The 14647-nt window shown below is 37.2% G+C and overlaps 1 protein-coding gene and 1 long non-coding RNA gene across 6 annotated transcripts in view; both read right to left on the bottom strand.

Annotated features, from left to right (window-relative positions):
• The window catches only part of LOC130437773 (uncharacterized), a 77158-nt gene that overhangs the window by 4172 nt on the left and 58339 nt on the right, over positions 1-14647 (bottom strand). The gene's annotated exons all lie outside the window — the stretch shown is intronic.
• Positions 3887-13350, bottom strand: LOC130437768 (uncharacterized). Its single transcript, XM_056769333.1, has 7 exons — positions 13290-13350; positions 12485-12574; positions 9244-9447; positions 8997-9104; positions 7628-8635; positions 5739-5907; positions 3887-4348 (listed from the first exon to the last, which is right to left on the bottom strand). Coding segments are annotated over exons 2-7 (1620 nt in total). The 5' UTR covers positions 12486-12574; positions 13290-13350; the 3' UTR covers positions 3887-4218.

Here is a 14647-nt window from a genome sequence, read left to right as displayed (position 1 = left end):
CTATTGATTGATGCTTAGCTATCAATGCATAATAGAAAAGCACTCAGGACAAATGTGGGGTTATGGCCTTCCAGGGAGAGAGCAGACCGGCCTGTTTCTCAGCGCCATTATTGCCCCATAAAGGATCCCAGGGGAAGGACAAGCTCCTCACATCAGCACACACCAAATACCCAATTAAAAAAGAAGACCTTTAAATTCTCTCCTCTTTCCTGGGCAGAAATCAATCAGAATTCAATCTGTTCAGCTAGGATGCCGACAGGCCAGGTAATTGCTCACCAGAGCCGGGATAGGTGACAACGGCTTGGAGGGGAGACGGTAAAAGCGATGGGGTGTTTTCTTTCAGCATGCCCGGCTACTGCGGGTGAGAAAGCCACGGTGGCTTTTATTTTTAGACCCTCAGTGGCAGGTGAGGCAGGATTTTTTTTATAGCCATCAGGTAAACGATACGACTTAAAGCTGTAAAATAAACGGATCATTTAAAGTAAGCGGCTCTCATATTCGTCTTCTTAAAAGGGCTCTGAAAATGAATTCCAATTTGCAATGATTTGTACTCCGAGAGGCATTTGTCGGGGAGCGCAAAACACAATCGAGAGAGAGACGGATGAATGGACGGATGAAGATGTGCTATAGAGTTATAAGAATGCAATTAAAAGCTGAATCATTCTCACTCCGGCGTAACTCTAGCCGTTGAGATGAGAGCCGAGCCTCTTTCTCATGGCTGTATTTGTGTGGATAAAGCTCTCCCCTGGCCCTCATCTTAGATGCACGCTTAATGATTCTCCGATGGGAGAGGGTCGGCTGCTGTCGGGATGGAAGACGCCGTCCGGATGCGGCACTTCTCCAGTCCCTCTGGCCGGCAACACCATGTGCAGGGGTCAGCCCGGGTCAGAGGTCATGGGCAGAGAGCCGGGATTAATGGACATCTCAATAAAACGCAGGGTCAGGTTACCGGTTGCGCGGCGTGACCTAACACACGAGCACACACACTCTCATTATTTCACCGGCGTGTAAACACAGACCCCAGTTAACTTGAGGGCAGAAAGAACGCACCGAATCGTCCATGGCAGGAACTAAAGACCTAGAAAAAGGCAACATTTGAATAAATTTCATATTAAAGGCATCAGCGTGTGAATTCGAAGCATGTAGGAAATGAGAAAATGCCTGAGAGGAAAGTGGAAACATGCAGGAAAGATGTTGGATTTAATGAAGTAGTCGTGACAGTGAATGAAGCATTTTAATATTGTGCTGGTCGATGAAAAGAGCGTGAATATCCACAGGAGAAATGAACGGAGATCATATATTGACTCTGTCTGGGAAAAAAAGATCTCTGTTGGGAAACAGACTTATGCAAAGAACCGCTCGTTGACAAATCATTATTCAGATGATTTTGATGTTCATACAGTTCAAAGAAAGACACACACGGCATTCATATTTATTAAGATATTGAGAAAACAGTATTATTAAAATAAAGGAGATTTATACCCTTTATTAAGTTATATTTAATATCAATAAAAATCTATTAATATACAGACAAAATGAATGGGATATTGATCATTTTAATTGGATTTTGTGGTTAAATTTAAAATGTAAACAAAATACATTGTATAGGCTTACTTATGTATTTAATTTCTCATTTATTTGTGTATTTCTTTTCATTGCATTTTATTTATAAAGATGCAGTAGGTGTAAACCACGGTTGTATTATTGTAAAAGTGTAGTTGTTTTTGTGTTGTCATCGTTTTACCACAAACATCCTAAAAGTTAGCCTAATGTGAGACTTTTAGGACAAATAGTGTTGTATGTTGTATAGGACAAGTATGGTTACTGTAGTAAAAGCTTAAATGCTTATTTTTTCCTCGACTTTAATATCATCACAAAACTCAAAGTTAAAGGAAGAAATAAAGCCTAGAAATGTTTCATTAACGCCATCAGGTGGCGCGTGCCGCTGTCCCATTCTCACTCCGAAGGAACTCTCGCGTTGCCTCGCGCCCGCTTTTGCGTTTCTCGACGCAATTCTCGCGAGATCCGGGGCCCGCTGTTGGGTGGCATTTAGATTATGGATTGTGAGCACTTCTCATTAAGTCACGCAATGAGTGAAATATGTCTCTGTCTCTCCTCTGTCGCGAAGTAATAAAGAGACGCTGAATTCTCCTGCACAGCTGCACATTATTGCACAGCTCTCAGCTGGACCATTTCTACTCCTCTTCCTCCCCCTGCTTTCTCTCCTCTAATTGATAAATGATAGTATTAAAGGTTATTGTTGTCACACTAACTGGAGGTGGCGGTGAATTACTAACGGGTTTTTGTTCTTCGTTATACATGTGCTCAGTGGCATTGACTCTCAGCGACTCATTACACTCCTCTTATAAAGGTTCTGGAACGGGCTGTATCGTTCCTAAAAAACCCTTCACATATACAGAAGCCGTGAGTTGCAGAATAGGGTTTCTATAGTGGTAAAGGATTCTACAGATTGCAAAAAAGTGAGGAAGAAATTGTTCTTTTAGGAACCTTTGACTAAAGATTCTTCAGGAACCCAAAATGGTTCCATGGCATCCTTGAGAGGAACCTTTTCTAACCTTTCACTCTTATTTTTAAGAGCGTTGAATGGTTGAAATATTCTGTTAAGCAGTCATTTAGAGAGACATTATGTGGAAATGATTTATTAAAATGCTTAAAGCTTTCCTGTAGCTCAGTGGTAAGAACATCGCAAGGTTGTGGGTTCGATCCCAGGGGATTGCAAATACCTATGTAAAATGTATAGGATAAAGCAATGTGAGTCGCTTTGGATAAAAGCGTCTGCCAAATGCCTAAAAAATGTAAATAAAAATTTAATTCATAATAATAATGGAAAGATAGAAAATATTTACTGTAGTTATTTTATCTCAAAGTCACAATTGAACATTCACAACATTCACGTGAGAGAAACTGACATTTAGGAATAAATAATAAAAAAAACAATAAATTAAGATAATAGTATTTTTATATGAAATTAGGACTACACAAAGATGCATAATGTTTTTTAGATATAATAACTGTTTGACACAGAATTGTCTTCCAAAATAAAAATGTTTTATTCATTTAATGAACATTCTCCCTAAAAAATCTAAATAAATCCAAGTGATAGCAACTGGCACTTCTTTAATGAACAAGATGTTGAAATCTTATTATCCCTAAAAAACATAGAAGCGTCACATTTTAATCTACGCATAAAGTTTATAAACCTGTCGTTTTTTTTTCCTGCACTGTAAAAAAAAAAAACGTAAAAAAACGGTAATTTTCTGGCAGCAGGGGCGCCAGAAAATGTCTGTTAAAAAACGAAAAAATACTGTCAAAAAAAAAACAGGAAAAAACAGTAAAAAAACGGTTATAAATTATATTATAATTACGGTTTATTACTGTTATTCTACACAAAAATATCCTTATAAAACCATGAAATCTTTTAATTTTAACATAAATGAATTGTTAAAATACAGTCATACACCTCTAAAACACAGAAAATTGTCTTTAAAAGAAGTTTTAAGTACAGATAATAACATATACTGTAAAAAAACGGTAATTTCTTTTCCTATAATTACGGTTTATTACTGTTATTCTACATAAAAATATCCTTGTAATACCATGAAATCTTTTCATTTTAACATACATTGTTAAAATATTCAAACACCTAAAACACAGAAAAATTATTTAAAGAATGATAAAAAAAGTTTAAAAGATCATAATCAGCAATTCTGATGAGCCATATAAAAAGTATTTAACTTGAGCTAGAGAGGTGACAGACATATCTAAAGGTATAGTTCACCCCAAAATAAAGTTGTCATCATTTACTCAACTTTAAGTTGCAAAAATAACTAAGATTTGCTTTAATAATAAAAAACAACAACAACAGTAATCTTAATTTTGTTTTATTTGTTATCTGCAAATACATCCTGTGATCAACATTTAACAAAGCATCGTTTAGCAACACACATTTTATTTTATAATGAAACTGGTTCTCCCCACTGGTTAAAACTACTGGTCTTTACTGTGAGCTTTTTTTTAACCCTGTACTTTGAATTGTACACAATTTAAAACGTGTAAACACACGTCAAAACCCTGCAACTCACTCAAGATAACAGTCAGCCACAAAATACAAGCAGAATGAACCCTTTACACATTACAGAATAGTATATAAACTAAATGGAAATGTATGAAACAGAAAGAAGCTGGCATGTGAGATGTCTACTCTCGCCATTCAAAGTCTGCAATGTTTGTAATCAAAGAAAGAACCTTAGGATTTATGGACTGCTGTTTTTTAGATTGCTGCTTCTCCACTTTGGTCCCCCTATCTGGATTTATCCGGAAAAGGCATCTGTGAAGACAGAAATACACTTGAATATAGTGCTACAAACATTTTTCATAATCAGCAATTCTGATGAGCCATATAAAAAGTATTCAACTTGAGCTAGAGAGGTGACAGACATATCTAAATGTATAGTTCACCCCAAAATAAAGTTGTCATCATTTACTCAACTTTAAGTTGTTACAAACCTGTACACATTTATTTCTTCTGTTGAACACAAAAGATACTTTGAAGATTTGTTTGTAACCAAATTGTTGATGGACCCCATTGACTTCAATAGTATGGAAAAAAAATACTTTAGAAGTCAATGGGGTCCATCAACTGTTTGGTTACAAACATGCTTCAAAATATCTCTGTTCAAAAGAAGAAATTCATACAGGTTTAGAACAACATGAGTGCAAGTAAACGATGACAATTTTATTTTGGGGTGAACAAGTATCTCCCATTAAGCAACTGTGCCTACAATGGCTGTGATGCGTTCCAACAACCAGTGTTAAAATCTGCTGCCAGTGTCAACATCTCCATAGGTCATAAAGGAAAGGTTACACCATGTCCTAACCAGCCGTGTCAGCGACACACAATGATGCTATTTTAAGAACTGCTTTTTTTCCGCAACATCGCGGCTGGAACTACAACACAAAAAAGTATGCCAATGATAATCTCAGGTACTGTTTATGTGCTTTATTTTATGTTAAAAGCGTGTAATGTTACTTTGAATATAATTTATTGTTCCCAGCCTTGTAGCCATACAATTACACAAATGGAAACAAGAATGTTCAAACTTGATTCTATAGCAAAGATTGTTGTAATAACTCTGTATGTATTTTTAATAGTTTAAAATGGTGTAATGTGTAAAATAATAAATTTTGTTTTATTATGTTTTTAACAAAACTAATCTCTGGGGCCGTGCACTTGCCACGGGAGCCCGCCCACACGCTGTTCTGATTGGCTGTGGTTTTTGATTGATTTTATTGCATCTTGTAATCGTGTCTGGTGTAGACAGACAAATTGCTTGTCGCTGGAATCTTAACGCATCGCGTCTGGTTAGGACACAGTGATAGTCGCACCACAAGATTGATGGAAGGTGAGAATGTAATGTCCAACAGGGAAAAAAATTTGATCTATTAAATCGAAATAGACAGTTCATAATGTACCAATACCAGTTGTCTTCCCACAGATGCCAGAAATGCACAGCGTCTGCTCATTTTGCTCCTGTCATTGAATAAATGTTGTAATGATCTTGCCACCGAATAAAATGTATCTAGACTTTTTTCTGTTACCGGTTTCATGTCCATTAATTTCCTAAATGGATAATTGTTTATCTATCCATCTTTGGGCCATATATACACACTTTTTGTTCTTCAGGAAATGCATTTTGTGGTTAAACTTTAAGTCTTACCTCTGCATGAACTCCAGAGTTGCTCCAAGTTCCAGTGGATAACTGATGTTGAGGCAGTAGTAGTATACGAACATCATTACAAGGGCATCAACACAATTTGTGACCCCATCTTTCACGATGGTCTGGTCCACAGCAATCATCAAGTTTTCAGCTGTGAGGGGAGAACTCCCTACAGTACATAGGAAAATAAGAAAAGTCAAAAAACATTAGGTTAAAAGAAAAGTCTAACATCACGACTATCAAAAGACCACATTATTTGGCTTGCATATTAGCACAACAAGAAAACCGTACTATTCTGGGTTTTACCTTTCCATTATGTTAAAAAGTTAAGGGTGTCCACCAAAAAATAATTCTCACAGTAACTCATGTATTTTCAAAACAGTATGACAGTTTATCTGTGTAATACAAATTAAGATATTTAAAAGGTTGGTTCACCCAAAAATAAAAATAATGTCATTAATGACTCGCCCTCATGTCGTTCCAAGCCCGTCAGACCTCCTTTCATCTTCGGATCACAGTTTAAGATATTTTAGATTTAGTCCGAGAGTTTTCTGTCCCTCCATTGAAAATGTATGTACGGTATACTGTCCATGTCCAGAAACTAGTCCATGTGACATCAGTGGGTTAGTTAGAATTTTTTGAAGCATCGAAAATACATTTTGGTCCAAAAATAACAAAATCTACGACTTCATTCAGCATTGTATTCTCTTCCGGGTCTGTTGTCAATCCGCGTTCAGGACTCCGCAGTGACGCTGCTGACGTAAGTCTCCCTCAGACTGCTGACGTGTCATCTGGTGCGCTTCTTTTACACAGTCTGAGGGAGACTTACGTCAGCAGCGGAATACTACAGATGAATAGAGAATACAATGCTGAATAAAGTCGTAGTTTTTGTTATTTTTGGACCAAAAATGTTTTTTCGATGCTTCAAAAAATTCTAACTAACCCACTGATGTCACATGGACTACTTTGATGATGTTTTTATTACCTTTCTGGACATGGACAGTTTACCGTACATACATTTTCAATGGAGGGACAGAAAGCTAAAATATCTTAAACTGTGTTCCGAAGATGAAAGGAGGTCTGACGGGCTTGGAACGACATGAGGGTGAATCATTAATGACATAATTTTCATTTTTGGGTGAACTAACCCTTTAAAAGTTATCAGCTGTTTAGATCCAAAAAATGTAGATGAAAGGCAACCAACATTGAGGATACACAAAGATAAAAGCATGAGTGTAATCCATTTGACCCATGAGGTTAAATCCAAGTCTTCTGAAGCAAAAAAATCCCTTTACTGTTTATAAATATAAAATGCAGTTGTAACACTCAATTTAAAATCACATATAAAATAAATCAGGCCGTAAAGTGAAACCTAATTTGTCTATACATTATGGCAATGGTGATTAATGAAATTATATGCTAAAAGAGATGTGACATTTTGTATGTGATGTGGATGTACACTAAAATGATTTGATACTGTAGTTAATAAATCTCATATAAAGTGACCATATTTGTTCAGAAGACTTGAATTAAAACACGAGTAACGTGGATTACATTAAAGGTGAATGGTAACCAACAAGTTCCATCAATGTATGGACATAAACAGCTGATAGTTTGGAATGACATAATGGTGTATTAATGCCAATTTTCTGTTTCGGCTTGACTACCCCTTTAATGAACTTTAAAAAAAAAAAATTAATTTAGTTCCATAATGCTAGTGCTACGCTGATGAAGGTCTAATTACAGAAAATGCTTCACCCATTCACAAGATATACTTAAGTTTACTAGAATCTCCAGCCAGCCCCTGATTTAATATGCCTGTATCAACCCATTCATAAATTTAAAAATGCCTTTTGCTTAAATGGGTTAAAACATAAAATACCACATACCACACACAACGACGCAAGGCGTGCTGGGCAGTTGATCAACTTCAGACGGCAGACACGTCTCATCAACCATCACGAACATCTTTGCCTGATCTTCACTGAAATGTTTCAGAAGCAGCATCACACATCCAGGAAGATAAGGATCTAGATGCTTCGCTTTGGCACTTTCAATGCCTTCTAGGATGCCCCCTATTTTGCTGTTCTTCTTGTCATGGGACATGAGATATGAAATGACTCTTTCAGATTTACTTGAGATGGCTCCTCTGTCAACATCCATATCTGTTAGCTCTTTGAAGTGGACCATTATCCCGCACATCTCAAACAGATATGGCCACTCTATTACCAAAAAAGGGGTTTCCATTTTACATATGTCGCTTCTCTGAGTGTAGAAAGTAGCCAGCATTTTTTCTTGAATACTTTTGGTGTTCTTGCTTTTGTTTTTGTGCATGTTCTTTAATTCTTCTTGTGCACATTTCTGAGTCTCCTCGGTTTCACCCGGTGGCAGCCGTTTTGGTTGCCAATTTGTGCAACCATATGTATCCACTCTTCTTATCTTGGAAGGTGGGTCTTCTCCCTCACTTGTGCTGGACGTCTGTCTTTTCAGGTAAAGTGAGGTTTTCCCTCTTTTCATGTTGTCAAGTCTAGCCTGCAGCTGCTTGGTAAGGGAGTCATAACCACTACCAACAACTTGATCTTCAATAACATCTCTAAATGACAGAGGATATCTTGAAACAATCTTCCTGGCAATTTCACATAGATGTTTCTTCCCTGGTGTAGGGCAGATGGTTAGAATCTCTCCTAACATCAGGCGAATCAGTTCACGTCTTTCACGTCCTGTTGGCCGCTCTTTATTTTCGAGCTTTCTTGTAAGTTCTGACGGCATTTTACTCCAGGGTATCTCAAAATTGAAGTGCCAGTTGTTATCCACTGGAGTGTTTCTATGAGGAGTTGAGACTTCACTTGAGCTTGAGGAAGCCTGTGGAGAGTTGGAATGATCTGCACTGTTTTCACCTGGAGAGGGCAGAAAAAAATATCTCAAAATAGTTCATTAAATTTTAGCATTCACTACTGGCCTATGAACAGAAGACATGCCACAACTCGAGTACATTTTTGATGTTGTGTGAAAAAACGACAACAAAAAACAGCTACTGTATGTGAAACACTAATCTATTCTACCAGGCTTAACATCAAATTTAAATGATAAAGCATTTTCAATTGTATATTGATACATCACAGTCTAACCCTAAGCCTGAACAATACAATATCCCTTATTGTATTTTTCAGGCTTGTTTGTCTCAGATCAAAAGATAGTAATAATTAGAAAATACGCTGTGATATTTTAATTAAGCCAAAACATTTTCATCACACATACTTGTAGATCGATGGTCTCCGCATGGCATTGTTCCTGTGTGTTTGCTTATACATCTTTCTGGCTCAGCTCTGGTAGGCAGATCAGGAATCTCTTTGGCATTCTTTTCAGCTGGATAGAAGACAATAGGATTTAGGCCTACAAATCTTTCAAAATCGCTCTGCAAAACTCAAATACAACTGATCCATTATGTTGTGAGGATATAATATTATTTTTTATGTGTTTACAACTTACAATTAAGTATACTTACAAAAAGCTTTAAATCTCGCAATCAATTTTCGAGCTTCAATTGGCCTGATGGTATTAACAAGATCTGCCTCCTGGACATATTTTAAATCTTCCACGGTTTCCACACCCAAGGTCTGAAGAGCCTCTAACAGCAGGTCATTTGAACTTGAATTTGGCAGGACAGAGTAAATTAAGTCAGAAAGACCACTGTCTACATCATCCATCACTAAGAAAAGAGTGAGACATTGTAATTCAGTGTTAGCCCAAATAAATATCCAAAGTGCAATTCAGCCCAAAAGGAAAATGTAATGTATTCTTCATTTCTTAGCTTCAGAGGCAGCCATTTCACGATCAGCTTTAAACATTAGCCTAATGTGTGTGTAGATTTGTTTCTGCATCTTTGTGAAGTGGTGACCGTTTTTATCATTATCTGTTTTTAACTACGCAAAAATATGTATGGAACTCTGTTATTGAAAGTTAAATTCTAAAATGTAATTTCAAGCATTTAAGGACCTCTTCAGCCATACTCAAGTCCTGCACAGTCTACTGTAATCATCCTTATATTACCTAGTGCTCACACAGTCACAACTCAGCATTACATTTCCTACTCAATATCCACTTTGCTATGTTTGAGAGAAATTACTCGAGTTCCACAAAAAGCATAAGTAGGCAATGGATAGTAATCCAACAACAGCTCTCCATTAATGCACATCATGCCTCCACATGCTGTGTGAATTTCATACAGTCCAAACTCAGGTAAATACTGTGAACCATGAGGAGTTACAAGGAAGTGCACATTTTTATCCATTATTAGCATAAGTTCGATTTGTGCAAACTCTGTTGGCATGCCAGGACCTATGCAAAGAAAAAATCCCTTTCTGTATAGTGTGCCTTTCCACTGTATCTCAGTAGATGCTTCAAGAGCACACTGATCTGGTAAGCTTGCTTCTACTGCACTGCGTACTGCATCACTGTACAACTCTGCATGGAAAGGGGTGGATTGTTTCACTTGCAAAGTAGGAGCAAAGACAGAACTTGAGTTTAGATATGTTTGCAGAAGTTGGTGGTTATTTGCAAGTGTCTGGCACACATTTTTGAAATTCTGTGTTCTTCTCACACATCTTTTGAAATAGGAATGCTTGCTTTCGAATCTCATAGTCCACAATCTTATGAGTGGGCCAAACTTGAGAATCAAAGCAGGATAGTGGCCCATGTAATGGTGCTTTGGTTTGAGTTTATGATCAGGAAACATCTCCTTTCTTGTTTCTAGATACTCCACAATGAGAACATTGAGCAGTGCAACTTGAGAGTGAGATATTTTAGGGGCACATATTAATTCCACAAGTTCTTTCAGCTGGACTGTCAGCTGCCATATCGGATCATCTGTTTCGGCAATCTTTTCACCGATTATAATAGGAAGAAGCCTCAGGAGAGACCAGTTTTCTGTTGCCTGGCCACCTATTTTAACTCCCTTTTCAGAAACATCTGAAGGAGTAGAAGTGGCATCAGATCCCTGATAGCTGAACTGCCTGATTCTCCGGTTTAGCTGACTGTAAGTAAAGAATTTCTTTACCTTCACAAAGTGCTTGATGTACATGGCCAAGTCATATGCCACAACTCCTTCAAACACATCATGTCCAATACAAGGTGGGAGGCCAGGCTGGCTGACATGAAAGTAAGTGAGGGAATTGAAAACGGAATCAAATTTTAAACCCCTGAATTCTGTCAGGGCACCACTTCTAATCTGTTGTACTGCCTCATTGTAGTTTTGCACTGTTCGAGGTGGTGCACCTTTTTGGAAATCATGGAACTCACTTCTAGTTACCAGGCAATATCTACAGAAGTAAGTGGAGGTACTGAAGTTCTCTGTGAAACCTCCAATATTGTGAGACCCCAAATTATCTCCAGCAATGCAAAAAACTGATGCCTTAACAACATGCCCAGATATCACAAGCCCATTTGTCTCCAGTTCCTTGATATCTGACAGCATTGTGGAGAACACTTTGTCGTGGCCAAAATATTTAAAGTGTTCTTCCCTACACAAGAGCAGAAGCTGCAAGTTTTCAACACTGGAACGATAAAACGGGTCAAGGTTGGCCAGTGTAAAGTAAACCCCAAGTATCTTGTATTTTCTTTTTGCTGACCCAAGAGGATTAACAACCTCGAAGGCATCTTGATACAGTATGAGCTTTATACTTATACCCGACTCCCTAAACAGTGTATTACTCTTGTAGACAGATCCATCTCTCACATCACTTAGAACATGTGCAGAAGTGTCATCTTCATGCTTTGTACATTCTTTCCACACAATTGGGTCTTTTAGCAAAGCCTGCAAAGTCTCTTTTATTGGGATATACTGAGCAAATTGTTCCTTTCGATTATCATCAGTGCCTAAACTAATAGTTTGAGGATGCACATAAGAGAAGTTTGTCTGAAAATATTGCCTTCTCAAATACTCAGTAGAGAGTGCAGGGCTACAGGATGCATGCAAGCTAGAATCATTTAAACTTGCCAGAACATCTTTTATGTCTGACTCTGTCAATCTCGTATTAGCTTGCAGGACACCTTTAAGCTGATTTCTTGTGTACTGGTGACACACATCACTGAGACTATCTACTTGTTCCACAATCATCTGAATAGTGGATGAAGGTACAAGGTATTTGGCCTGTAACTTCATGTAAAACATACACAAGTTTCTCATATATAGCCCTTTTATATCAGGTGGGTCCAGGATATCCTCAGGCTCGTCAATGCTTACATCTGACGGACTTTGAGCAATATCAAAAGACTGGCTTGGCACAGAATCAACAAGATACATAGCTGACATGTGCACAGATGCGGCTTTTTTATGATTTCTAGAAATGTGCGCAGTAAAAGAGGACCTCAATGAAAAGGCTTTGCCACAGCCTTTAAATGGGCACTTCACCTCTTCTTTCTTTGAAACATGGAACTTTAAATGATCTAAAAGATCTTTCAGATCAATGCATTGTTTCTGGCAATGTGGCTTTTCACATTTCAGTGGACCCTGTATGGTTTCACATTGTGACACGGATGACCGCCTATGGTGGCGCAACATATGACTTTTAAAGGAATTATACTTGGTAAACTTTGATTTGCACCCAATTACACAACAGGCATATTCACCATGTGCTTCATTTGTGTGTAATTTTTGATGATTTACATACCCTTTCACTGTTTCCATAGAAATGCCACATATAGGACATGTGAAAGCATTTAGAACACTTGCCATATTGCAAACTTACTTAATGTTTGAGCTTGAAGCCTTCTGACTGATCTCAATTCCAGAAGTTCCAGATAGCTATTGTTCCAATTCCTGGTATTGAATCAAAAAACTGAAAAAAAGAAAAAAAATTAGTTTGCATAATATTTGTGCAAAATTACATTACAATAAATTGTAAAACAGCAACATTGATTTTCTTCATTTAATTGAGTCTCAGATTCAGTCACAAAAAAATCTGTAATTTAGGCATTTCTGAAAGTCACTCAGTGTTAAGCCTTTACAAATTGAAATAAAGTGTGTTTGTTTCTTAAACCTTTACAATGTGACCATCGAGCACCACACTACGAGTATTTTCCATATGCCATTTTAGCTGTAGGCTATATCAATTACACTAAATTTGCTGACTGTTAGTGTACCATTTGAAACCAAAGTCAACGTTGACTTTAAGCCAAACAATTATCTTTTTCTAATAATTTTGACGATGTTTTGGGCCAGTTTTAATGCGCTTACGTGCGCAGCATATTTGAAAACTGTTGCTAGCAGTGGTCAACTTTAGTTAGCTAACTTTTATAGTTAGCCAGCCACGTGCCACACAGTCACGGCCACAAAAATACAAGCCAACACAAAGATAATGTTCTTAAAAATGCAACGTTAAATTGCGTTCAGGTAACGTTAACACAAAGCTAAAATGCATCTGCAAACTAGCTAATGTAACATCTGACATTCATTAGTTGTTATGTTTTCGGTCGTCAATCTTAATGTATACTCTAGCTATGTCAGTATTGCGTTGAATTTTAGAATGTGTCAGTAAATATTTTCAACGTTACCTCTCACAAGTGTTGCTTCTTCGAAAACAGCAGAATAGTTCACCAGCGCGCCGCCGTCTTCACTCTTCATCATATCGCGCGCTTCTTTCTGCGTGCGCCAAGAACGTAGCAGAGGTGTCAATTCTGATTGGCTTAGATAATTATTGCCGTGAAAATGATTTGCTGAACACAGAGGTTGGTGATTTGTCTTTTGCATTGGTTTTCGTAGCTTATTATTTAAATTGCAACGGTTTTAAAACAGCTAAACTTGCCATACCACACCAACTTTATTTGTTAAGCACTTTACAACAACTAAAGTGTTGTCCAAAGTGCTGTACAGAAAAATAAACATAAGTACAATTAATACGCACACAATAAAAGCATTCAAAGTAACAAATTAAAACAAGCAAATAAAGTCGACATCTAACTAGGTGTCAAAAGCCAAAGAGAAAAGATGGGTTTTAAGACTGGTTTTAAAAACAAAAAAAGAGGCCTGCTTAACACAAGTAGATTGATATACTTTTAACTAGGATATCTCTATTTCTAACAGATCTCTGATAATCTGTGACAAGCTTAGGGGTGTCAGAAATTAACACAGTTGTTACAGTATTTCATGTATTAAAAGAGGCCAGCTGGTTAATAAAAAAACCTTTTTTTTACAGTTAGTTTCTTTAAAATTATCATTGAAATTATGTTAAAAATCAGATATATACTGTATTCCATTTATACAAAGTTTCTCTGTTAAATTACGTTACACATGTCAATAAACAGTTTTTTTTTGTAATTTTAATGAAACATTTCTGTAATTTAAATAAACAGTGAAAGCACTGTAAAATTTATTGGCAAAAACTGTAAAAAAATATTTATTTTTTACAGTGTGGACAGCACATTTATTCAGAAATGGACTTCCATTTGCACAAATGCATCTCTGGAGAACTATTCTCTCACTTAGCTTTTTCCTTTGAAAGCAGGATTTGATTACTACGGTAAGTAGTAAACATGCAGGTATTTTTCCATCTCAGCTTGTTCTGGGTTCAGGGCCTCAGAGTCTGTGGATGCAGCTCATCGGTGGTGCTTTCATAGATCATCTTTCACACAAACAAACCCTCGCACTCTCGCTTCAGGCTAGAGAGAGCACTATATGCAGGTAAATGCGTTTTAGATGGCCGTGCGCGGTAGTTTAGAGCCATGCATCTGTGCCGATGAGCATTCCAGGCGCTTGTCGTGTCCAAATTGACTTCATAAAGACAACGGCGCTTTCGCATTGTTACCCGTTCAACCTTATTGTGTCAATAGAGCGTTTATGGAACCGTGTGTTGTTAAACAAACTAGTTAAATTAATAGTGTGGAACAATAAATATTTGCAGAAGATTAACATG

This window comes from Triplophysa dalaica, chromosome 16, assembly GCF_015846415.1.
Source record: "Triplophysa dalaica isolate WHDGS20190420 chromosome 16, ASM1584641v1, whole genome shotgun sequence".
NCBI classification, from domain to species: Eukaryota; Metazoa; Chordata; class Actinopteri; order Cypriniformes; family Nemacheilidae; genus Triplophysa; species Triplophysa dalaica.
This window is presented reverse-complemented; position numbering and strand designations above follow the sequence as displayed.

Coding starts and splice junctions, on each gene's coding strand:
- LOC130437768 (XM_056769333.1), bottom strand. Junction 8,636..8,996: donor CGGAGACCATCGATCTACAA/GTATGTGTGATG, acceptor TGCCCTCTCCAG/GTGAAAACAGTGCAGATCAT. Junction 4,349..5,738: donor ACTCTGGAGTTCATGCAGAG/GTAAGACTTAAA, acceptor CTGTCTTCACAG/ATGCCTTTTCCGGATAAATC.